General features: G+C 31.8%; 1 protein-coding gene across 5 annotated transcripts in view; it reads left to right on the top strand.

Moving 5' to 3' along the window:
• LOC117176068 overlaps positions 1-19,769 on the top strand; it is a 54,553-nt gene extending 34,784 nt beyond the window's left edge. For all 5 annotated transcript variants that reach the window (XM_033366074.1, XM_033366075.1, XM_033366073.1 and 2 more), the window contains one exon: positions 17,747-19,769. In XM_033366074.1, coding sequence (XP_033221965.1) covers positions 17,747-18,141 — 395 coding nt within the window. In that variant the 3' untranslated portion in view covers positions 18,142-19,769. The remainder of the gene's footprint in view (positions 1-17,746) is intronic.
• Positions 19,770-19,988: the final 219 nt, after the last annotated feature.

Raw genomic sequence — 19,988 nt, 5'->3', positions numbered from 1 at the left:
CCGTTCTAGACACCTCACCCAGGTGCCATTCAGCTTTCGGCACGGTTTTCACACCTCCGCTTGGGGGTTAATTCCTCCGGGACCACCCCTGGACAATTGTCCAGGGGTATATATATATATATAAAATTGTTTTTCAAACGTGGTTCATTAATGGTAATTAATTAACATTTAAAGAACATGAGCATGTAGTTCGTAACGTTTTCAAGATGACTTAACTATTTTGGTTCTCGTACAATTATACAAATATCCTACAATTAACAATTTCAAACAGGCCTGCGACACACTATACACTCTATTGTTTTTAATCTATGTTAACACTTTAATAATTTATACGCAGTATAAACCGCTATTCTTATACTTTAATGTTAAATTTACAACTTTTTTCACCTACAAACTACGGGCGCAAGAGTCCAGAGTTTGAATTGTAAAATTTTTACTTGCGTTTGTTTAAAATTTACTGAATAGACTTAACTGTAAATGGCGAATTTATGATATTTGTTAAGTTTTCTTTACTATTTAGTCCAGTCTGTTAACTTCCCTATTGTCAAATTGAATGCAATGCATTTAAAACAAAAGCCGGTGGTCATGCTAGCTTAACGTTAAGCTGACAGTACCACACATAGAAAAAAAGAACTTAGGCAATATTTCTCTGCTCTATAATTTAGGGTTCATTTAATTTCGTATTGTCAAAGTTTGTAGTTGAGTAAGCATGGGAAAAGTGCTCTTGCTTGGGCTGTTATTTTAGGGGTAAGTGTCTATTAGTGTAAAAATAATTCAAGCAAAGTACCAGCTCTTAGAAATGATTTTTTAGCTGAAGTTGTTAGGAAAATACTACTGAAAGTCTGTCTGTCCGCCCGGCCGTTCGTCCGTAAACACGATAACTCTTGAAAAAATTAACGAATCAAAGTCATCTTTGGCACACTTTTCTTAGGTCCTAAAAGAAAGGACGAGTTCGTGAACTAGCCATTTTTGATAAAAATTCAAAAAGTGAGCGCATTTTGAAAATTGTTGAGAACACTTTTCAGAATTTGGAAATTCTATGTACGGATATTTATAGTATTAAAAAGAACAAACAATTTTTCCTCATGACTTTTTTCGATAAAAAGAAAATTCTCAGAGTTATAGCGTTTTCACAATTTTGTTAATCAACCAAACATCAAAATTTGAAGCCGAAAAACGCACAATATGAAAAAAAGTCAACAGAAGAAAAACATTTCTTTTTGAAAGCCCTACAAGATGATCATAACCAATTTTTGGATTTTCTTCAAAAATCGAAAATTCTAATTTTGGTTGCACAAAAAATAGTGGAAAATAGAAAATTCCATTTTGTGGACAAAGTATGTAGGATACGAAAAAAGATGAATGAACAAAAATGGTTATCCCAAAAAGATCTACAATTTCGTTAAGAATAACTTATTGATAGGACGCGTACTTTTTGTTTTATTCGTGAAAAATAAAGTTGAAAAAAAATGTGTGGAAAAACGACGAAAGTTACGAGAAAAAAAAATCCAACAAAACTTGTTTACAAATGTCTGTCGGAAATCGAGCGCGCAGCGCAAGTGTCGCGATGAGAATATGTACCTCAAAGCCTATAGAGCTTTGAGAAACTCAATCTTTGACTATACTTAAGTAAGTAACCAATTCAGAATATGAAGACGCGTATAAATACTGCCATCTAAAAGAGATCTTTTTGATAAAGTTTTTTTCAAGCATTCCAAATGCAAAGATTAAATATCCTAGCGCGAAGCGCGAGATTCAACCACCGTCGCGCGACCTAGGCGCGTTCAATCCTGCGAGCGAAGCGAGCCGCGCGCGTAACGCGCGATGTGAATGTGCCCGCGAGCCGGGCACATTTTTTATCATAAAAGAAGCGGACGCTGATTAGTAACATATATTTTTTACAAACTGATCAAGATTGGACGTCTTATAAAAATAGATTGAAGAACATTTTTTCGCCTCTGAAAGACATGCTTTTACATATAAACGAGGCACATTGCAACTGTGCACTGACTGTTAAATAAAATGAGTCTAATTCGCAGGGCTGTTACACAGTAACTTTTAGTCACATTATTTTTTCAAGTCGAACTGTTCCCATAGTTCTTATGGGTTTTAATACTATTAGTTTAAAATATAAGCTATATAAACAAAAGTTAGGTTGTGTTTTTCTAGGAATCCCCAATGACATTTTTCTTGCTTCTTTTCTTGGAAAAAAATATCATAAAGCAGTAAGAGAATTGCGGAAAGAATTAGAAGAAAAACGAGAAGAAATTAAAAACCCCATAAGACAGTCGAGAAAAGATAAAATGATATTTTAGATTTTATCTGAGAAAGCAAAAGAAAATTTTAGTAATATATAATTTTATATGGAATAATCTATATTATGAAAAATCTATTTTATATTAAAGTTTAAATGATTTTAGTTCGCGATTTTCCGCCTTTCTGGTTCCTATCGTAAGGCATTGTGGAATATAAATACGATAGTTGTGCGAAAGGTTTGCTTATCTTGTAATAGAACGAATTAAAATGTGTTTGACTTGTAAAATGTATTGTTGTACGCCGTTTGCGCACGCGCATGTCGGCTCGCTGCCCTCACATTGTAACGTCATATGCTGCGCACGTCGTGTCGGCACGTGCGTGTCGGCAAACCGCCCTCGGATAATTATAATAGTTTAAAACATTTTTCAATCATTGATGGGCTGGATCGAAATTGCAGACATAAATATGTGGCTCATTCGACTCGGCCCCTCAATTATTTAATAATTTAAGTTTCAAGAACAATATTGGAAAAAAATAAATAAATATTACATATTAAGCAATATATTTTGAGAAACATTTCATAGATCGATTTAATCCTTTTGAAAGGTATTGTACTCATATTTTTAGCAGGTGCTCTGTGTTCTATTTAATATTTCAATCACTTTTTAACAGGGACCAGACCATAAATTTCGTTTCCTTTCGTTACAGCTAGTTCAAAAAAAGAATTTTGATCAAATCGTTATTGTAATTTCATATATCATTTAATTTTTTCCAAATCTATAGTTAGCAGTCTAAAGTTTGGTAAAAAAATGTTTTTTTTCTATCAATGATTCAATAATAAAAAATGAAAGTATTACCTAAGCATTCTGAGAGTGGAAGGGTAGGTTTACGTAGATGCTTATTGTTGTATATTCCTGATACTAAAATCTTCTTACAAGGAAAAATTAAAATATTACTTTCAAAACAAAAGGGTTTCTAACCTCCAATTCTTCCTTGTTGAAAAAAAAACTTTTTAAAGTTTATAATATATTTTTTCAAATTGTATAACAATTATTGATGAGAATTATTAATGTTTGACTTGAGAAATTACTACAATCATTACAATATTGTGACAATCTAATTCAAAGTCGAAAAATGTTATTTTTTTATTTTATATTAAAATATATATTTTTTAAATTTTGCTCTCACACAAAACCTGCGATATGAAGGCACATAATGGCCACACACTATGCTTCACGTCGTTCACAAGCAGTGTGCTCACCTTGGGTGAATATTGGACATTTGTCACCCTCAGGTTGTGCGGACACAGTGCTTACCTCTGCCAATGAAAAAGCACTAAAAAACCGCACTGAAACGGCACTGCCCAGTGGTGTTACAATGCTGCTCGTTTAAAAGTACTCAGATTCCGGTTTTAAATGCCAGAAGAAGTTTCCTTTATACCTTATACTAGGCTACCAAATAGGCCAGCCGGAAAGGGATTAAAAATTAAAAATGGTAAAATTTTGAAATTATCTCAGAGAAGGTTAGAAATTCAGAATCTACAGGTTTCGATTAATTCAGATATATAACTTTTTCTTTTAGATGTTTAAAATGGAAATGTATCTAACGTATCTCGTAAATGAAATGAGATACGCCAAAACAGGCAACATTTTTTTATTCAACTTAAAAATAGTATATTAGTATATAAGTTAAAATTATAAATATGTACAATGAGAAAATTCATAAATTAAACAAAATTGTTATTAATTTGAAAAAAATTCAAAAAGGCAGTCGGATTTGTTGCGGCTAATTACTGCAAATAACTTTGCCCGTCCGGTACATGACGAATACAATAGGACCATTATCTGACCGTCACATCACTTCTCAGTGCCGTTTAGGTGCTGAAAATCAGCACAAATAGCCACTGAAGCGGCACTGGCGCCCCAGTGCACTAGCGGCCCACTGCCGTTCACCAGTACTTTTTCATCGGCAGGGTACGTTGATGGCGAGGTGCCCTACCGAACGCCCTCGCGCATCGTTAGCTGGGACTGGGACAGTACCCGGCTTATTTTCTAGTGCTCATCTCATGAAAATGGGACAATGGGCAAGAAGTCTTAAAATACTCCTCCCATTAAAAACAACGTGTGATTTTAAACCGACAAATGCATTTTCGGATTATTTTTACTATGTTCTAGCTAGAATGTATAAGTGTAATGTATTTCTTATTTTTCTGCATGGAACATATAATTATTAAAATTATTTAAAAATGTATGTGGGAAGAATGAGAAAGGGATGCATAGGGAAATCGTCTATTAAAAATAGTACTTCTTTAAAATAATAAAAGTTTCATTTAATGGGCAGTGACAATGAATGTCACAATTTTGTTCATATTGATATAGTTCACCTATTAACGACCATCGTTTTAATCCTCAAGCGCGGTTGCTAGATCAATGCTATAACTGCGATTCGATTCCGCGTAAGCTTCAACCGTTTAAGGTGAACGAATTCTCGCGAACCGGCGAACAGCAGATTCTTGTCGTATTCCAGTGGGTGAGAGGAGCGGGCGACCAATGACAGGGCTCGATCCGTCCTCCCCACCGCTGGAATGCGTGCAGGTTTGCTTGGCGGTCGGAGATCTGCGAAAATCGGCAGGAACAGAAGTTAGTATGTTCTCGACAGTGTCCCCAGAATGTGGGATTTTTCGGCTCCCACCACTCTCCCATCTGGGAGCGACACATTCAGACGTAGCGTGTCGGTGAGTCGACTCTGTTAAATGCTGCGAAGCCCAGCCTCGTGTAAAACCGAAAATGCACGAGCAGGTATCCGAGCTCTCCCGACTTCACGAATGACGATCTAGCTGCTCCTCAAATCTATGCAAGTTTTGAAATCCTGAGTTACCTTAGAACCATTATGCTTATTGCGAAGAGGCAAATATAATGGACTTTATGTAAATAGATATAGGAGACAAGACTTCTGGGTCTAAAATGTTTCAAATTTTGTTCTGTATGCCTTAGTCATAATTTTAGTAAACAATTGATGTTTCAAAAATAAAAAACAAATATTCGACAAAATAGTTAAATTTTCAACCTAAGAAATTAATTTAAAAAATACAATTTTTAACTTAAACATTGTAGTTTATACTGAAGCTTACAGTTGAAAAAATTTAATTTTAAACCCAAATGAATGCGAATTTTCAACAAAAGAAATCAATTTTTTATCTAAAACAAATGAATTTTCAAAGAAGAATAAATCACCAACAAAGAAGATAAATTTATAACTAAAAAGAAAATTTTTCAAGAAAGAAAATTGTCAACAAAATTGATCAATTTTCATCTATAGAAACGCATTTTAAACTAAAACAATAAGTATTCGATCAAAAATGGACTAGTTAAATTTTCATATAAAAAATAGAATTTTTAACGAAAGAAATTAATTTTCAACTAAAATTATAATGTTTTAACGAAAAATTGAACAGATAAATTTTCAGTTGAAAAATAGTTACCAACTCCAAAAAATCAAACTTTCCACAAAATGTTTAAATTTCCAAGCAAAAAATTAAATTTGCAAACAAATAATTTAATTTTCAACCCAATAACTTTCCACCGAAAACAGAAATTCACAATTTTCGAAATCAATTTTAAAACAACAAAAATTTTTGGTAACAAAATAGATAAATTTCCAAAAAAATAGATGAACTTTTAACCATTTTATACCAAAATAAAAGAAGTTTCACCAAAAAATGGATTTTCATCCATAGAAATGAATTTTTGATTAAAATAGATGAATTTTTAAACAAGGAGAATAATTTTCTACCAAAAAAGAAGAATGTTTGACTGAGAAAGGTCAATTTCCTATTTTAAAAAATCAACTAAAAATGATACAGTTACATTTTTAGTATAAGAAAATGTTTTTCCAACAATAAAAAAATCGATTTTTCAACAAAACAGTTAAATTATCGACCAAAACAGGTATTTTAAAAATTTTAAAATAGTTTAACTTTCGATGGGAGAAATGTTTTAAAACACACAAACACAATCGAGTTTACAACAGAATATTTTAATTTTTAAACATATAATTGGATTTTCAATTAAAACATTATTTTTCAACTAAAAATGGAATGAATTCTGAGAGAAAATTTAAAAAAAGATCACAATTTTTTGACATTATTTCGTAATTTTGCCATATTATATAATTTAAAAAAATAAGGAATTTAATTCTTATTAAGCCTTCTTGCGCAATTTTGTTGTACCATTTTTTGATATATTTATGTTGGTTTGTAAAATTTGCTTTCAAATTTGAGTAAGTTTACGAGATTTTCAGAAATTTTGAAACTATTAAAAAATAATTAAAACTTGCAAAAGAATCAGGAAAAAATGGAATAATTCTTAAAGATTAGAAGATTAGAAGGTCTGAAAATAAAAAAAAGAATTATTTTTCTAATAATCATTTGAACATTTTTTATAATTTTTATTAAAAAAAATGTACTTTAAAAAAAAATTCAAAAAGATTTTGAAACACATCAAATGATTTCCTAAAATTTAAAAGAAGTGTGTAAAAAAGTTTAAAGCAAAATGTTTCAATTTGATAAGATTAATGATTTTAAAAAACGTAAATAATCCAGTAAATTCAAGGAATATTTAGAAGAATGGAAGAGATTCGAATCTAATTTTAAACTTAAATTTTTTTGAAATGTAGGTTTTCAAAGATTTCAAAAAATGAAATTAAGAAGCTTTAAGGGAATTCCGAAAGATTTGAAGGAGATAAAATTATTTTTCTTAAAGTTCTGTGAAAAATTTAGAAGATTATATACGTGAAGTTTTTTACATCCTGAATGCTTTTTTTAAATTTTAAGAAAAATGTAGTAGGTTCAACATATTTTTTGGAATTTATTTTGTTTGAAACGTATTAGAAATTTTTAAAAAATTGAAAAAATTTCCCAAAATGTATAAAATATTCATTGATATCTTCCATACTTCTAAATGTCCGAAACATCTTTTGAAAAGACTCGAATTTTTCTAATATTTTTTTAAATCCAATAAAAAAGAATCATTTAAAGTCCTCTAGGTTCTTTTTTGATACATCTCTTTTCATGCTATTTTAGGCTATAATCACTTCATGAATTTCTGAGCTTTCTTATTTTTATTTTTCAAGTGTATTTCAATCTGCTTTACGTTTAGTGAAAAATCATATGCTGAAAAACGATAAGAGAAATATCTATTTCTTCAACTTCAACTATAATTTGAAAGGCAATTCTTCATAAGTCTTTTACTACTAATGGATATATTTTTATAATTTTATTCCTGAAATATATTCACTAAGGTCAAACATGGTACACAAATATCCTAAAATTTGTCAAACACCAGCTATTTACAGGAATTTTAAAAATAAAAATCAATGTGTACCATATTCAAATAAATTTTGGCAATATTTATAAAAGTATTATTATTTTTATTTAAAAAAATTAATGTATAGATAGTACAGTTTTTATTTGAAATTTCACGACGGCTTTTTGTACCATGTATGACCCTCTGCCAGAATCAAGGAAAAATAATTTAAAAATATGTTAATTAATAATTAAAATGTTACAAAGACCTACCTTTACAATTTTTTTCTCTTTTTATAATCATGAGATATTTCTTCATAAAATAAATTTTATTGGATTTATTTTACAATTATTTTACAATTAAAATAAAATTTTAGAAGCTAAATTTTGTAATTTTGAGATAAGTATTTTAAGACATTAAAGATTTTGTAAAGATTTCATATACAAGAAAATAAGTATTATCAGTTTGTTTAAAAAAAAAGGATTTTCGAATATATCAGATGTGTCAGAAAAGATGCTAGGAGATTTTAAAGACTTTTTATTTTTAATTTATAGGATTTTAAAAAATATTAGGAAAATTGATTATCTATTAAAAACGTTTTAAATTCTACAAGAAATTGGTAACTCTCTTGAGTTTTTATCGCAAAAATTTAAAAAATCATTCAAAATGTAGAAAAAAATTTCCTTATAATCTTCTAAATTTTTCCAAGCATTTGAAGACACTTTGTTTATTCTCCTGAAACCTTTCGAGATTCTTTTAAAGTTCCTAAAGTTTAGCTTGGGTTTCTAAAACACTTCTTAGGTTTAAATTTTGTTTGAATCTCATCAAGTCTACCAAATACTTCCTGAATTCACTTGATTATTATATTTTTCTAATCTTGTCAGAACTTCCAATCTCTAATCTTTAAAAATTATTCTAATTTTTCCTAATTTTTTTTTAATTCTGCAAAATTAAAAAAATGCCTTTAAAGTTTTTCAGATGCTTTAAGAATATTTGAAATCTTTAGTAATGTTTTTAAATGTTTAAAAATAATATTTTTAAATTAATTGTTTGAAATAAAAAATTATGCTAATTATTCCTTTAAAAATCTTCACAAGTTTTAATTATATTCGAATCGTTTCAAAATTTTTGAATATCTCTTAAACCTACTCAAATTTGAAAGAATTATGTTCCTTAATTTTTCTGAAGTTAAGTGATATGGAAAAATTACGACATTTTGTTTCAAAATATTTTACGTACTTTTTAAACATTTTATGAATTAATAAAAAATGTTTTGTAATCTTTTTTCAATTTTATGTTAGAATTTATTCCAAAACAATTATTTACATTTTTTACCAAGGAGTGTCTTTCATTATCTTTAATTATCTGAAAGTCCTTCGTTTATCGACTTTTTAATATTATTTTTTCATTTTACATACATATCTATTATATCTTATCAAAATTTAATATAAAAATCTTAAATGTTAAGTGTATTTAAATAGAACAATTTTTAATGTTTCCAAATTTTTATAAATAATTCAACAAATTTTACGTGTAATTAAAATAAACCATTTTTAAATCTCATTCAACTTATTCCAAGTTATCTTTTTTTAATTTTCAAAATTTATGTAATTACTTAATCTGATTGAAAATAACTGAACCTCTTGCGATTAAAAGCGGGCATTCTGCTTGAGAAGAAATGTGCTGAAAGTAATTTAAAAAAAAAATCATTTTAATTTTGAAGACTGATAATTGTACACAATTTCCAGGCGCATCCTTCTTATTCTTCTACAAGAATTTTTAAGTTTTTTAAATCAGCTTATCCGACGTTTCTAAAACAATTCTGAAGCTAATTCTTTTTTAATCTCAACAGTTCTACTCAATATTTATTTAATTTATTCGATTATTTACATTTGTATCAAATTTGTAATGTCATAGAATTAAAAAATGTTGATTTTAAAACTTTCTACACTCTTTTTCGAAATTCTAGGAAATTGTTTGATGTGTTTAAAAATCTTCTTTAATTTTCTGTTAAAGCACATTTTTCAAAATAAAAAATCATTCAAAATGTTCACACGATAATTAGTAAAATAATTTTTTTTCAAATCTTCTCAGGTTTTATAATCTTTCAAAATTATTGAAATTTTTCCTGATTTTTTTTTATTTTTCAAAATTAAAAAAAATGGCCTCTAAACTTTTTCAGATATTTTGACAATTTTTGAACTCTTTTGAATGTTTTGAAATGCTTTAAAATAATCCCCTATAAAATTAATTTTTCGAAATAAAAAATTATTTTAATTATTTCTAGGAACCTAAAATATTTTTTTTCATATTCATGAAAACTTACCAAATTCTTGAAAAACCTTTACAAGTTTTTATTATTTTTGTATCCTTTCAAAATTTCTGAATATCCCTTAAACTTACTCAAATTTGAAAGTAGGTTTTTAAAGCAACATATAATTTAAAAATTGTGTAACAACATTTCACGAGAATGCCTAATAATAATTATGTTCCTTAAATCAAGATGTGAAAAAATTGATTCATAATCTTCTCAATTTTTCCCAAATTTTAAGAAAAATAGTTTTACCTCCTTGAAATCTTTCGGAATTCCTTTAAAGTTTCTAAAGTTTATGTTTGAATTCTTAAAAAATGTAAGTTTCTGATTTTGCTTCAAAATCTTCTACAGTCTTTTTTTAATTTCAGGAAATCCTTTCACGTGTTTATAAACCTGTTTTAATATTCTCATTAAGTACGTTTTTTAAAAATAAAAAGTCATTACAAATTTTCCTACCAATCGTGAAAAAGTTCTGTTTCTAATTTTGTCGGACCTTCTAAGCCTTCTAATCATTAAAAACTATTTAAATGTGTCCTGATTTTCTTTGAAATTTGGCAAATTGAAAAAGATTGCCTTAAAATCTTTAGATTCTTCATTGAGAATTTTAAACATAGTTTAAAATGTATTGGAATTTTTTTAAATTATTTTTTCAAAATAAAAAATTATGGTAATTATTCGTAGAAACCTCAAAAAATTTCCTTCATTTTCGTGAAACCTTACAAAATTCTTTAACAACATCTTTACAAATTTTAACTATTTTCTAGTCGTTTCAAAATTCCTGAATATCTCTTAAACTTAGGCAAATTTGAAAGGTCATTTTTTTACACAAAATAAATTTTTTTTAAATGTGCAACAAAATTGCGCAATAAATTGCCTGAACTTTCATTCTCTTGACACCCTGCGAAATTCAGTTTACTTGAAAACTCCTCCAAATAGCCAGTTAGCCACCGAAAACGAATCGTGAAGTCGGGGGGACTCGTGCTCGTGCATTTTCGGCTCTACAGAAGGCTGGCCTACGCCAGTGGTCGGCACGCTCTTGCCCTGGGCACGGTAGCCTGCCCTGTGACCTACTCTCAGGGCAGTACCTGCGTGCTTGGCCAGATCATCCCTTTCCTCAGGGGTCCTTTGTTATAAAATGGGAAAAAATGTGAAATTAAAAAATTCGTAATTTTACGCTCAGTGACTTAAAGGTAATATATTTGGCATCTACGTATTGTTCCGATTCCAAAGACATGTAATTTGTCTATAAAGGTTGAAAATTTGAGAAGTATTTAGTATTAAATTGACTGTCAATCTGATGTTTCTTGATTATAAACTCCTTCAAATTTTTTACTTTTCTAGGCAAGTAATATATAATTGGAATCGGAAAAATTCGTAGATGCTGATAATGCTATTTTCAAATCGCTAATTAAAAAATTAAAAGTTTTAAAATTTCCTTACTTTAGCATGCCTGTGGACAAAAGACCCTTGCTGGAGTAAGCTCACTCACACTAAGGTACATGAATAGACCGAAAAGTAGTAGACAAAATTAAGTCGGGTGGAGCCTGACCATACCTGAAAATGAAGCAAAAACTTTGCCGATCACTCGCCTACGCAACATGTAACAGAGCCGACTCACCGACACGCTACGTTTGAATGTGTCGCTCCCAGATGAGAGAGCAGTGGGGGCCGAAAAATCCCACATTCTGGAGACACTGGTTCTCGACCGAGAAACGGATCAGGTTACGGAGGACTCCGCGCTTCGACTGACGATCCCCTGTGTTTTATGCCACCAACTTCATCCAAGATTAAATCCTTTTCTACTTTAGAACTCCAGCCTTTTTATTCAATTGTTTTTCTACCATTGAATTTAACCCTATTTCCCCCCTAACTACCCGATTGGAAATATCGGGTTCGGAGCATCCTGCACCACTTCAGACCATCATCAGCAGCCGCCCAGGATCCAGGATACCACGGACACGAGACGGGCATCAGTGGTCACCCAGGACCCCCGGATTACTCAAGCATCGAGGGACATCGAAGGAACCTCAAATGCGAGGAACCGACAGATGAGTGGCGTGTCCGCCAGATTTTCGCAATTGGTGCGGCACTATCTGGAAATCTGGCGGTCTATCCGATCTCGATTTTTCGGTAGTACGTGGTGCGATCGGTCCTTGTTTGTTCTCTCGCACGTTTTGCCTAGGATCGGCGGTTGACAGTTACCGGGCTGTCGACCGAATGACCTACTATCGGCGAGAAAACTATAGACATCTGCATTTGAAGCTTAACGACTCGGTCAAAAAAAATACTAGCGCAACAAAAAAACAGTCATTTAAAAGCTGAAAGTGTTCTACATTAATGAGCTTGAAGATGTTTATGTAAAAAAAATTTTGTGCTTAGCAGACTGAAAAATGTAAAAAAAAGTAAGGATTTTCGGGTACATTTAAGAACAGTCAAGTTTAGAGCATTATTTCTTATACAAGGGGCGATGGGAAAATTTTTAGAAAATTCATGAGTATGTGGAAAACTGTTGTGAACCAGTTGCAGTTGAGAAATTAAAAAAATAATCAAAATTGTTGCCTAAAAGTACAAAAATGTGCAACTATATTATCTTCAGTTCTAATACAGATATTAAAGCGATTCAAACTGCAAACTGTAATGCATAGGCTTTATATTTATTTTCAATCACCCGGAAGGATGTCTTAGTCTTATTTTTTGTGAAAATCGCCATATTTTTAGACATTTTTTTTTTTTGGAAAACAAGTGACAGAAAGCAGGGGGGGGGGGCCTTTTTTTTACTGTCGACCGCTGGTCCCTTTCTTTGACCCGTGGCCAGGTGCCATCCAAGCATTCAGAACTAGGGGCCGAGGAATAACACCAGCGGTCGGCAGTAAAACAAAAAAACGACCCTCCCTGCTTTCTGTCACTTTTCTTTCAACAAAAAAAATTTCTAAAAATATCGCGATTTTCACCAAAAATAAGACTAACACATCCTTCCGGGTGATTGCAAATAAATATAGAGCCTATGCATTACAGTTTGCAGTTTGAATCGCTTTTATATCTGTATTAGAACTGAAGATAATATAGTTGCACATTTTTGTACTTTTAAGGAACAATTATTATTATTTTTCAAATTTATCAACTGCAACTGGTTCACAACAGTTTTCCTCATACTCATGATTTTTTTCAAATTTTTTCCATCGCCCCTTGTATAAGAAATAATGCTCTAAACTCGACTGTTCTTAAATGTACCCAAAAATCCTTACTTTTTTTTACATTTTTCAGTCTGCTAAGCACAACAATTTTGTAACATAAACGTCTTCAAGCTCATTAACGTAGAAAACTTTCAGTTTTTAAATGACTGTTTTTTTGTTGCGCTAGCATTTTTTTACCGAGTTGTTAAGCTTCAAAGGCAGATGCCTATAGTTTTCTCGCCGATGGTAGGATTAGGGCTCGTTTCGGGAGTTACTGCCCTTAGGTAGTGACGTGCGAGCGAGTTCTCCGCGTCTTCCCTTCGGGTGCGATCCGCGAGACCCTCGTTTTCATCCCTTCGCGCGGACCCTTCGGTCATTCATATTTACTCTCTCGATCGAAATAAATTCTGCGATTACCGGCGTTTCGTCCCGGATTCACCGGTGTGGCCTCATCAGTGTGATGATGACAAGTGACCCCTACCACAGACGCCTTGGAATAGTTCTCGATTCTTTCGAAATTTTGTTTCCCTTCGATCACGAGATTGAATCCCCATTGATAACAACCCCCGTCGAATTTAATAATATTTAAAACTACTCAATTTTCGGGGGGTATGAATATCAAAACTTTTTTCGAATAGAGAAATTAATTTTTTGTTTTTAATAATGGATCTTGCACAAAAAAAATATTTTTAACCCTATAGTTGAATTTTAAACTCAAACGATAAATGTTTAAGCAATATAAATAAATTTCTATCAAAAAATCTGCCCGCTTCGCGTGCACATTCTCATCAGGCGCTACGCGCGCGGCTCGCTGCGCTCGCAAGTTTGAGCGCGCCTAGGGCGCTCGACGGTTGAATCTCGCGCTTCGCGCTCGGAATTCTTTGCATTTGGAATGCTTGAAACTTTCGTCGTTTTTCCACACATTTTTTTTATTTTACTTTTTTCAACGTCATTTTTCACGAATAAAACAAAAAGTACGCGACCGATCAAGAAGTGATTCTTAACGAAATAGTAGATCTTGTTTGGGATAACCATTTTTGTTACTTCATCTTTTTTTGTATCCTACATAGGTTGTCCACAAAATGGAATTTTTTATTTTCCATTATTTTTTGTGCAATCAAAATTTGAATTTTCGATTTTTGAAGAAAATCCAAAAATTGGTTATGATAATCTTGTAGGGATTACAAAAAGAAATGTTTTTCTTTTCTTGACTTTTTTTCATATCGTGCGTTTTTCGGCTTCAAATTTTGATTTTCGGTTGATTAAAAAAATTTTAAAAACGCTATAACTCTGAGAATTTTCTTTTTATCGAAAAAAGTCGTAAGGATAAATTGTTTGTTCTTTCCAATACTATAAATATCCGTGCATAGAATTTTCAAATTCAGAAAAAAGTGGTCTCAAAAATTTTCAAAATGCGCTCACTTTTTGAATTTTTATCACAGATGGCTGTTTAAAGAACTCGTCCTTTCTTTTAGGGCCTAGAAAAAGTGTGCCAAAGATGGATTTGATTCGTTCATTTTTTCGAGTTACCGTGTTTACGGACGGACGGCCGGACGGACAGACAGACAGACGCCATCGTGAAAACCTGATTTTCGGATTCAGGGGGTCTCGAAACGTGGAGATCCGTTGAAAAAGTGTGATGTCAAATTTCCGACGATTCTAATTCTTTCTCAATCATAAATGATGAGAATGTAAAAAGAGAAATTTTCGACAAAAAATTATATAGTTACATTTACAGTTAAACAAATTATTTTTCAACAAAAAACTAATTTTCAATTTAAGAAATTCATTTTTAATCGAAAAAAGAGTTTTCAACCAAAAAGAAGAATTGGTTTCCAAGAAGATTAATATTCTACTACAAAAGACGACGTTTCAACAAAATATAAAAATTTGCATCTGAAGAAGATGAATGTTAAAACCAAGTGAAATTTTTCATATTACACGATCAACGTATAAAAAGATGCTTTAAATTTTAACAGAATTTGCAAAAATGAACCGTTTGCTTTAAGTTTTGTTTTTCAAAACTATTATTTGAATGTAAATAATGCAACGATAATACAGAGAAATGATGGTTTTTTATTTGTTGTAAAAATACCATTTTTATTTCTGAGTACTTTTACCTACTCGTTGTTGCCACACTATGCGTAGACTTTGTTTTAGTATTTGACATTGAATATCTCCTACTCTCCACCAGGACCCGTAAGCCCGATACGACCCGAACCGATAAGCAGAGTTGTGAATAACAAAAGGCACTCCGAACCCCCCCCCCCCAAATCCTCCTTGCCGTAAAGGATGCCTCCCTCTGGTCGCCCAGAAGCGTAGGTCCGAAGCGTAGGCTTTGGACCCACTCCGTCGGCTTGCGGGTTCGATTCCCCCCTCGCACTCTGGAAGAGCCTCGGCGGCCCATGGGGTGAATACTAGCCTAGCAAGGGAGTTATTCATCTCCGGAGAGTCGTGGGACCTGTGCCTCTAAGGGATCGTCCATATATTACGTAAGACATTTTTCTTTTGTTTATATCGCTGTGTCCTTTTCAACTTGATAAAAATATTATTTTCGTCTTTATTCAAACAACAGAAAAACGTCTTACGTAATATATGGACAATCCCTAAAGAAAAATGTTTTCTCTAAGTGCTTAAAGCTGTTACTCTTGGTGGTTCGGAACCCACCTTAAACTTTAGGTCCCCTTCCACCACCAAGTAAGTGTGTGTGTGGGGGGGGGGGGGGGGGGGGGGGGGTGTAAAGGAATAAAGAAGAAGGTGCAAGAAAAATGTAAACCCTTAGGGGACACATTAGAAGCTTCCATTCCAATACTATTTTTACTGTTAATTGAAAATGAAGGTACTTGATTGTACTCATGATATACTATATATAAATTGAAATGCTGTTGTCTTAATTGAATGCAATGTTGTACTATAGATTTTGAATTTTTCTCAGTATCATCATAAACTTTGAAAATGTGTTTTTTATTTTTCAAATGTTGAAAAAATATTCAGAGTATAGTACCTGATAATTCCAAAGCGGCTAGACATATTTTGTCAAAAAGAAAAATAATCTGGTAATTTTACAGAATTGTAAGCAAATAAAAAAAATTGTGCCATTCATCTTGAATTCACTGGATTAAAATAATAAAACTACAAATTTAAGTGCATAATAAAAACTATTTTATTGAAATAGATAAAAATAGATCAAATGTTGCGCAGATCGCAGTAAATAAATCTCACCGTTATTCACACAAAAAAGAAAGGCAATTTTCAGTGTAACAGTAACATTTTCAATTTAACCAACGCCAACAAAATTTACGAACGATTTTTGATTATAGTAGATTGAAGCCTAATCATTAAAAAAGATTCTAATTCTATGTCATCTTTCTAATTCATAAGATTAGCAGCGTTATTTACTTTCAGACTATGTAATTGAACATTAACTACTACTTTTACAATCAAAGAGTATTTTTTCTTTAAAATACCTCCATTACAATTATATAATTTTTTCTGATGCTTGTAGGTGCAGTCTACGGATTACTATATGAAAACAGATTTATGTTTCAAAAATTTAAACATGTAAACAATCTGATTTAAAGATTCAGGAGAATACGAAATAATCATTTTCATGTCGCCCCGAATTATTTGAAATTTTTTTGTGAATGGGCCTGCAATCACGAAAAAAGATACGTTCGTTAATTTAAGACTTTTTGAAAAAAGTGTGCACCTCTACAACAAACTTTTCCATTTCAATATCCCTTTAACTCTTTTTTCAGTTCTTGCAATAAATCATTACAGAATAAAATCAGCAGGAAGAAGTGGGTTTAGGACTCTCTGGGAAACGACTAAAAACAAACCATGCAAAGTACATCTTGGGTCGTGTGAAAAACTAGTTTACACGCATATTATTATATATTATTATATTACGTACGCCAAAAACGTTACATGAAAAAAAAATCCAAAAAATGTTCACCTGCTATTTTGGTTATAAAATTCTCTTGATTTTTTTGGCAAATTGTCTTATCGGTCTCCATAAGATACCTTTCGTTCGTAAAAATTGGTCAGGCGGTTTAAAAAAAAACACTTCTTCATTTTGTTTCCCTCCCATAGCATTAAAAAAATTCAATTTGAAGGTCCAAATTCCTTGTTATTTTTGCATAGCGTTATTGATCTCCAAGGTTTGAGGTTGTTTTTATACTTGAAATCAAAATTTATAACGATCAGGCAAAAGTCAAGGAATTTCGAAATTGGGATTTTGTAGCATCCCTGACAGTAGACCAAATAAAAGGAAGGATTCAATTTTTTTTGAAGCTAGTTTTACTTTGATGTTATTTCAGTTTAACACTATATTATATTTATTTATTAAATATAAAATTTTTTACAATTGAAATCAATTCACTAGGAAGAGCAAATCTTTTTTGCAGATGTTTTTTTCAGATGTGATTTTTCGTAAATTTATGAATTTTATTCAAAAGAAAATTTTCGCAACTAAATAATTACCGGGATTTAAATTTCATAACTTTTGGCAACTACCCCTATAATTTGTTTTCTTCTCGAAAATGTCCTGTATTTATGTAAATATGTTCCCTTTTTCATTATTTATTTTTATATTCTAAAACATTGACTGTGAGGCCCTATGTATGAATTTTACATATATACAATCAGTATTTAAGTCTAAACCTAAATATAATTTAATTAATCTAATATTTTTCTTGCAGGTAATTTTAGTTTCGGAAGCTGTACAAAGTTCAAGTCACATACGATCGTAGATTTCATAGAGAACGCGGTGGAACATTCTCGAAGTGGTCGCTATCTGTTTTTTCTTCATCGTCGCCCCGTTTTGGGTCCGATGAGAGTGCAGTTGCTTCATCCAGTGTCCAGATTCAAACAAGTTCAGAGTTTGCAACACACGTGTAGATTCGTTATCCTGAAGCTGGTTCGTAAAGATCTCATCCCGACTCTACCTCTTCCTCGACGCCTCATCGATTATCTGAACACACCTCATTACTACAGCGAACAATTGGCTGAACAGGATGAGCGTGTCGAGTCCCCAGTTAGTTCGTCGACTGGTGAATTAGAGAAGATTTGTTTCACACCTCAAGGCCTATCGTGAGGTATAAATACGTAACTCTACTACCAATCGCAACGTGTAGTATATAAAAAACGAACGGTTCTACTGATAATACTAAGTATTCAATCTACGAGACCTTCTGTGAGAAACAGAAGCGTTCGACGAGGCACAACTCTTTCGCGATACGACGCTTGAAATTTGATTTCAATTTGGGTGTGGCACTCAAACGTCGCAAGGTATCGTTTGTTCGAGGTTGGCCTCTTGACTGAAAATCGATTGTGAATGGTAATTTGCATTATTATTGATAAGTTAAGAGTCGCGAGAGACATCACTTTGGGAGCATTCAGATACTGCGTAACATTTAAAAATATCGAGGGAAGGTTCGTGATATGTTATTTTCTGTTAAGTTAAGGGTGGAGCTGCTGGATTTTTCGCGCTATAAGACATTTTCAAAAATGTTAACACTTCAAAGGAGTCCCTCTACAACCGCATCTAACAGCTTGGAAAACTCTTTGAAAACCCTATCTCCCTTTGTTTTGAAATACGATGAATTCCGGGAAGGTCCTGAATTGAGTTGAAATACCTGATTTAGGAATGGAAAGAGTGGTTTTTAATTCATTTATTTAATTCATCTTCATTTAGTAAGTAAAAAAGGGAGGTTTTAAATTGTTAAATTCTTGGAATGTCGTAATTTAAATCAATGCTTGAGCCCTTTCCAAGCGGGAAATAATTAGTCGAAAAAGATGTTACGTAATAAATGGAGGCTGCCTAATGAGTTAGAATTAAAAAAAAGTATATCGTCGCACATAGGATCAAGGAACACGGATGCAAGAACGACTTGAGTTAATTTGAGTACGTTTTTCCACCTTTGATCAGCATTCGTGTTCCAACTGCTTCATCTGACATTTAATTATAAGTTTCATATGAAATTACATTATTTATTTAATTACATTGGTGCAATATCGTAGGTGTTAACACGCGAAGTCGCTCTTGCAACGAACGGTCAGAACATTTCTAAGCTCCGAGAAGAAGCTGTTCGATTTTGTTTTCTGCGGAAAGCACGTTGTTTTTTAATCTATTACCAAACTCGTCAAGCCTCTCTAAACAGTTCCATATTTCATGAGTGTAAAACTTGTTTATTGAATTGTATATTGCTTCGGTTCTCTCGAGTCCCTTTTTGATAGTTGTGTACGAGGCAAAAACAAACTACTGCGTTTACGTTATTTGGTTTTGTGTTATTACTTTAATTGACCACCTTCCTGACCTTCGTATACGCTACTTTAGGATGTAAGATATATCGATAATAATAATTTTAATAAACGATAAAAGTAGCATTCATAGAAAGTACGCTGCAACAACTGTTATGAAAAGTTTTTCCAGCATGCCGATTACTCGTGACTACGGACATATATAAATCCGTCATTAGATGAACGTCATAAATTACATAAGGATTATACACATTTTATACTCATTCCTTTTTGGAACATGTATACGGTTATTTGTATATACCTTTAGCTTAAAGACCTGATTTCCCATTTTTCCAATATTCTCCAAATAACGCCACTATCATTATGAATTCGAAGGACACACACAAACAAGTGATATGCAAAAACGACTTACGCGGGCATTGTGATTTTATTTAATAAATAAAATTCCGTCTATATATTTAACCCATTGTCCATTTTCCCAATCCAACGATTTTTTCGGTGTTTTTTTTAAATAAATCAGTCTAATTCTGTAAATCTTCAATTTGAACCATTTGTTATTCCTATGCTAAAGTAGAATGCCCTGCTTTTTTATTTTTGCGTATATTTAGACAATCAGTTTTTGATTCAATCCATGAATGATCATCTTCAATGATCAATTGGTCCATAATTCTTTCTTACATT

This window comes from Belonocnema kinseyi, chromosome 7 (genome assembly GCF_010883055.1).
Source record: "Belonocnema kinseyi isolate 2016_QV_RU_SX_M_011 chromosome 7, B_treatae_v1, whole genome shotgun sequence".
Classification (NCBI taxonomy): domain Eukaryota; kingdom Metazoa; phylum Arthropoda; class Insecta; order Hymenoptera; family Cynipidae; genus Belonocnema; species Belonocnema kinseyi.
This window is presented reverse-complemented; position numbering and strand designations above follow the sequence as displayed.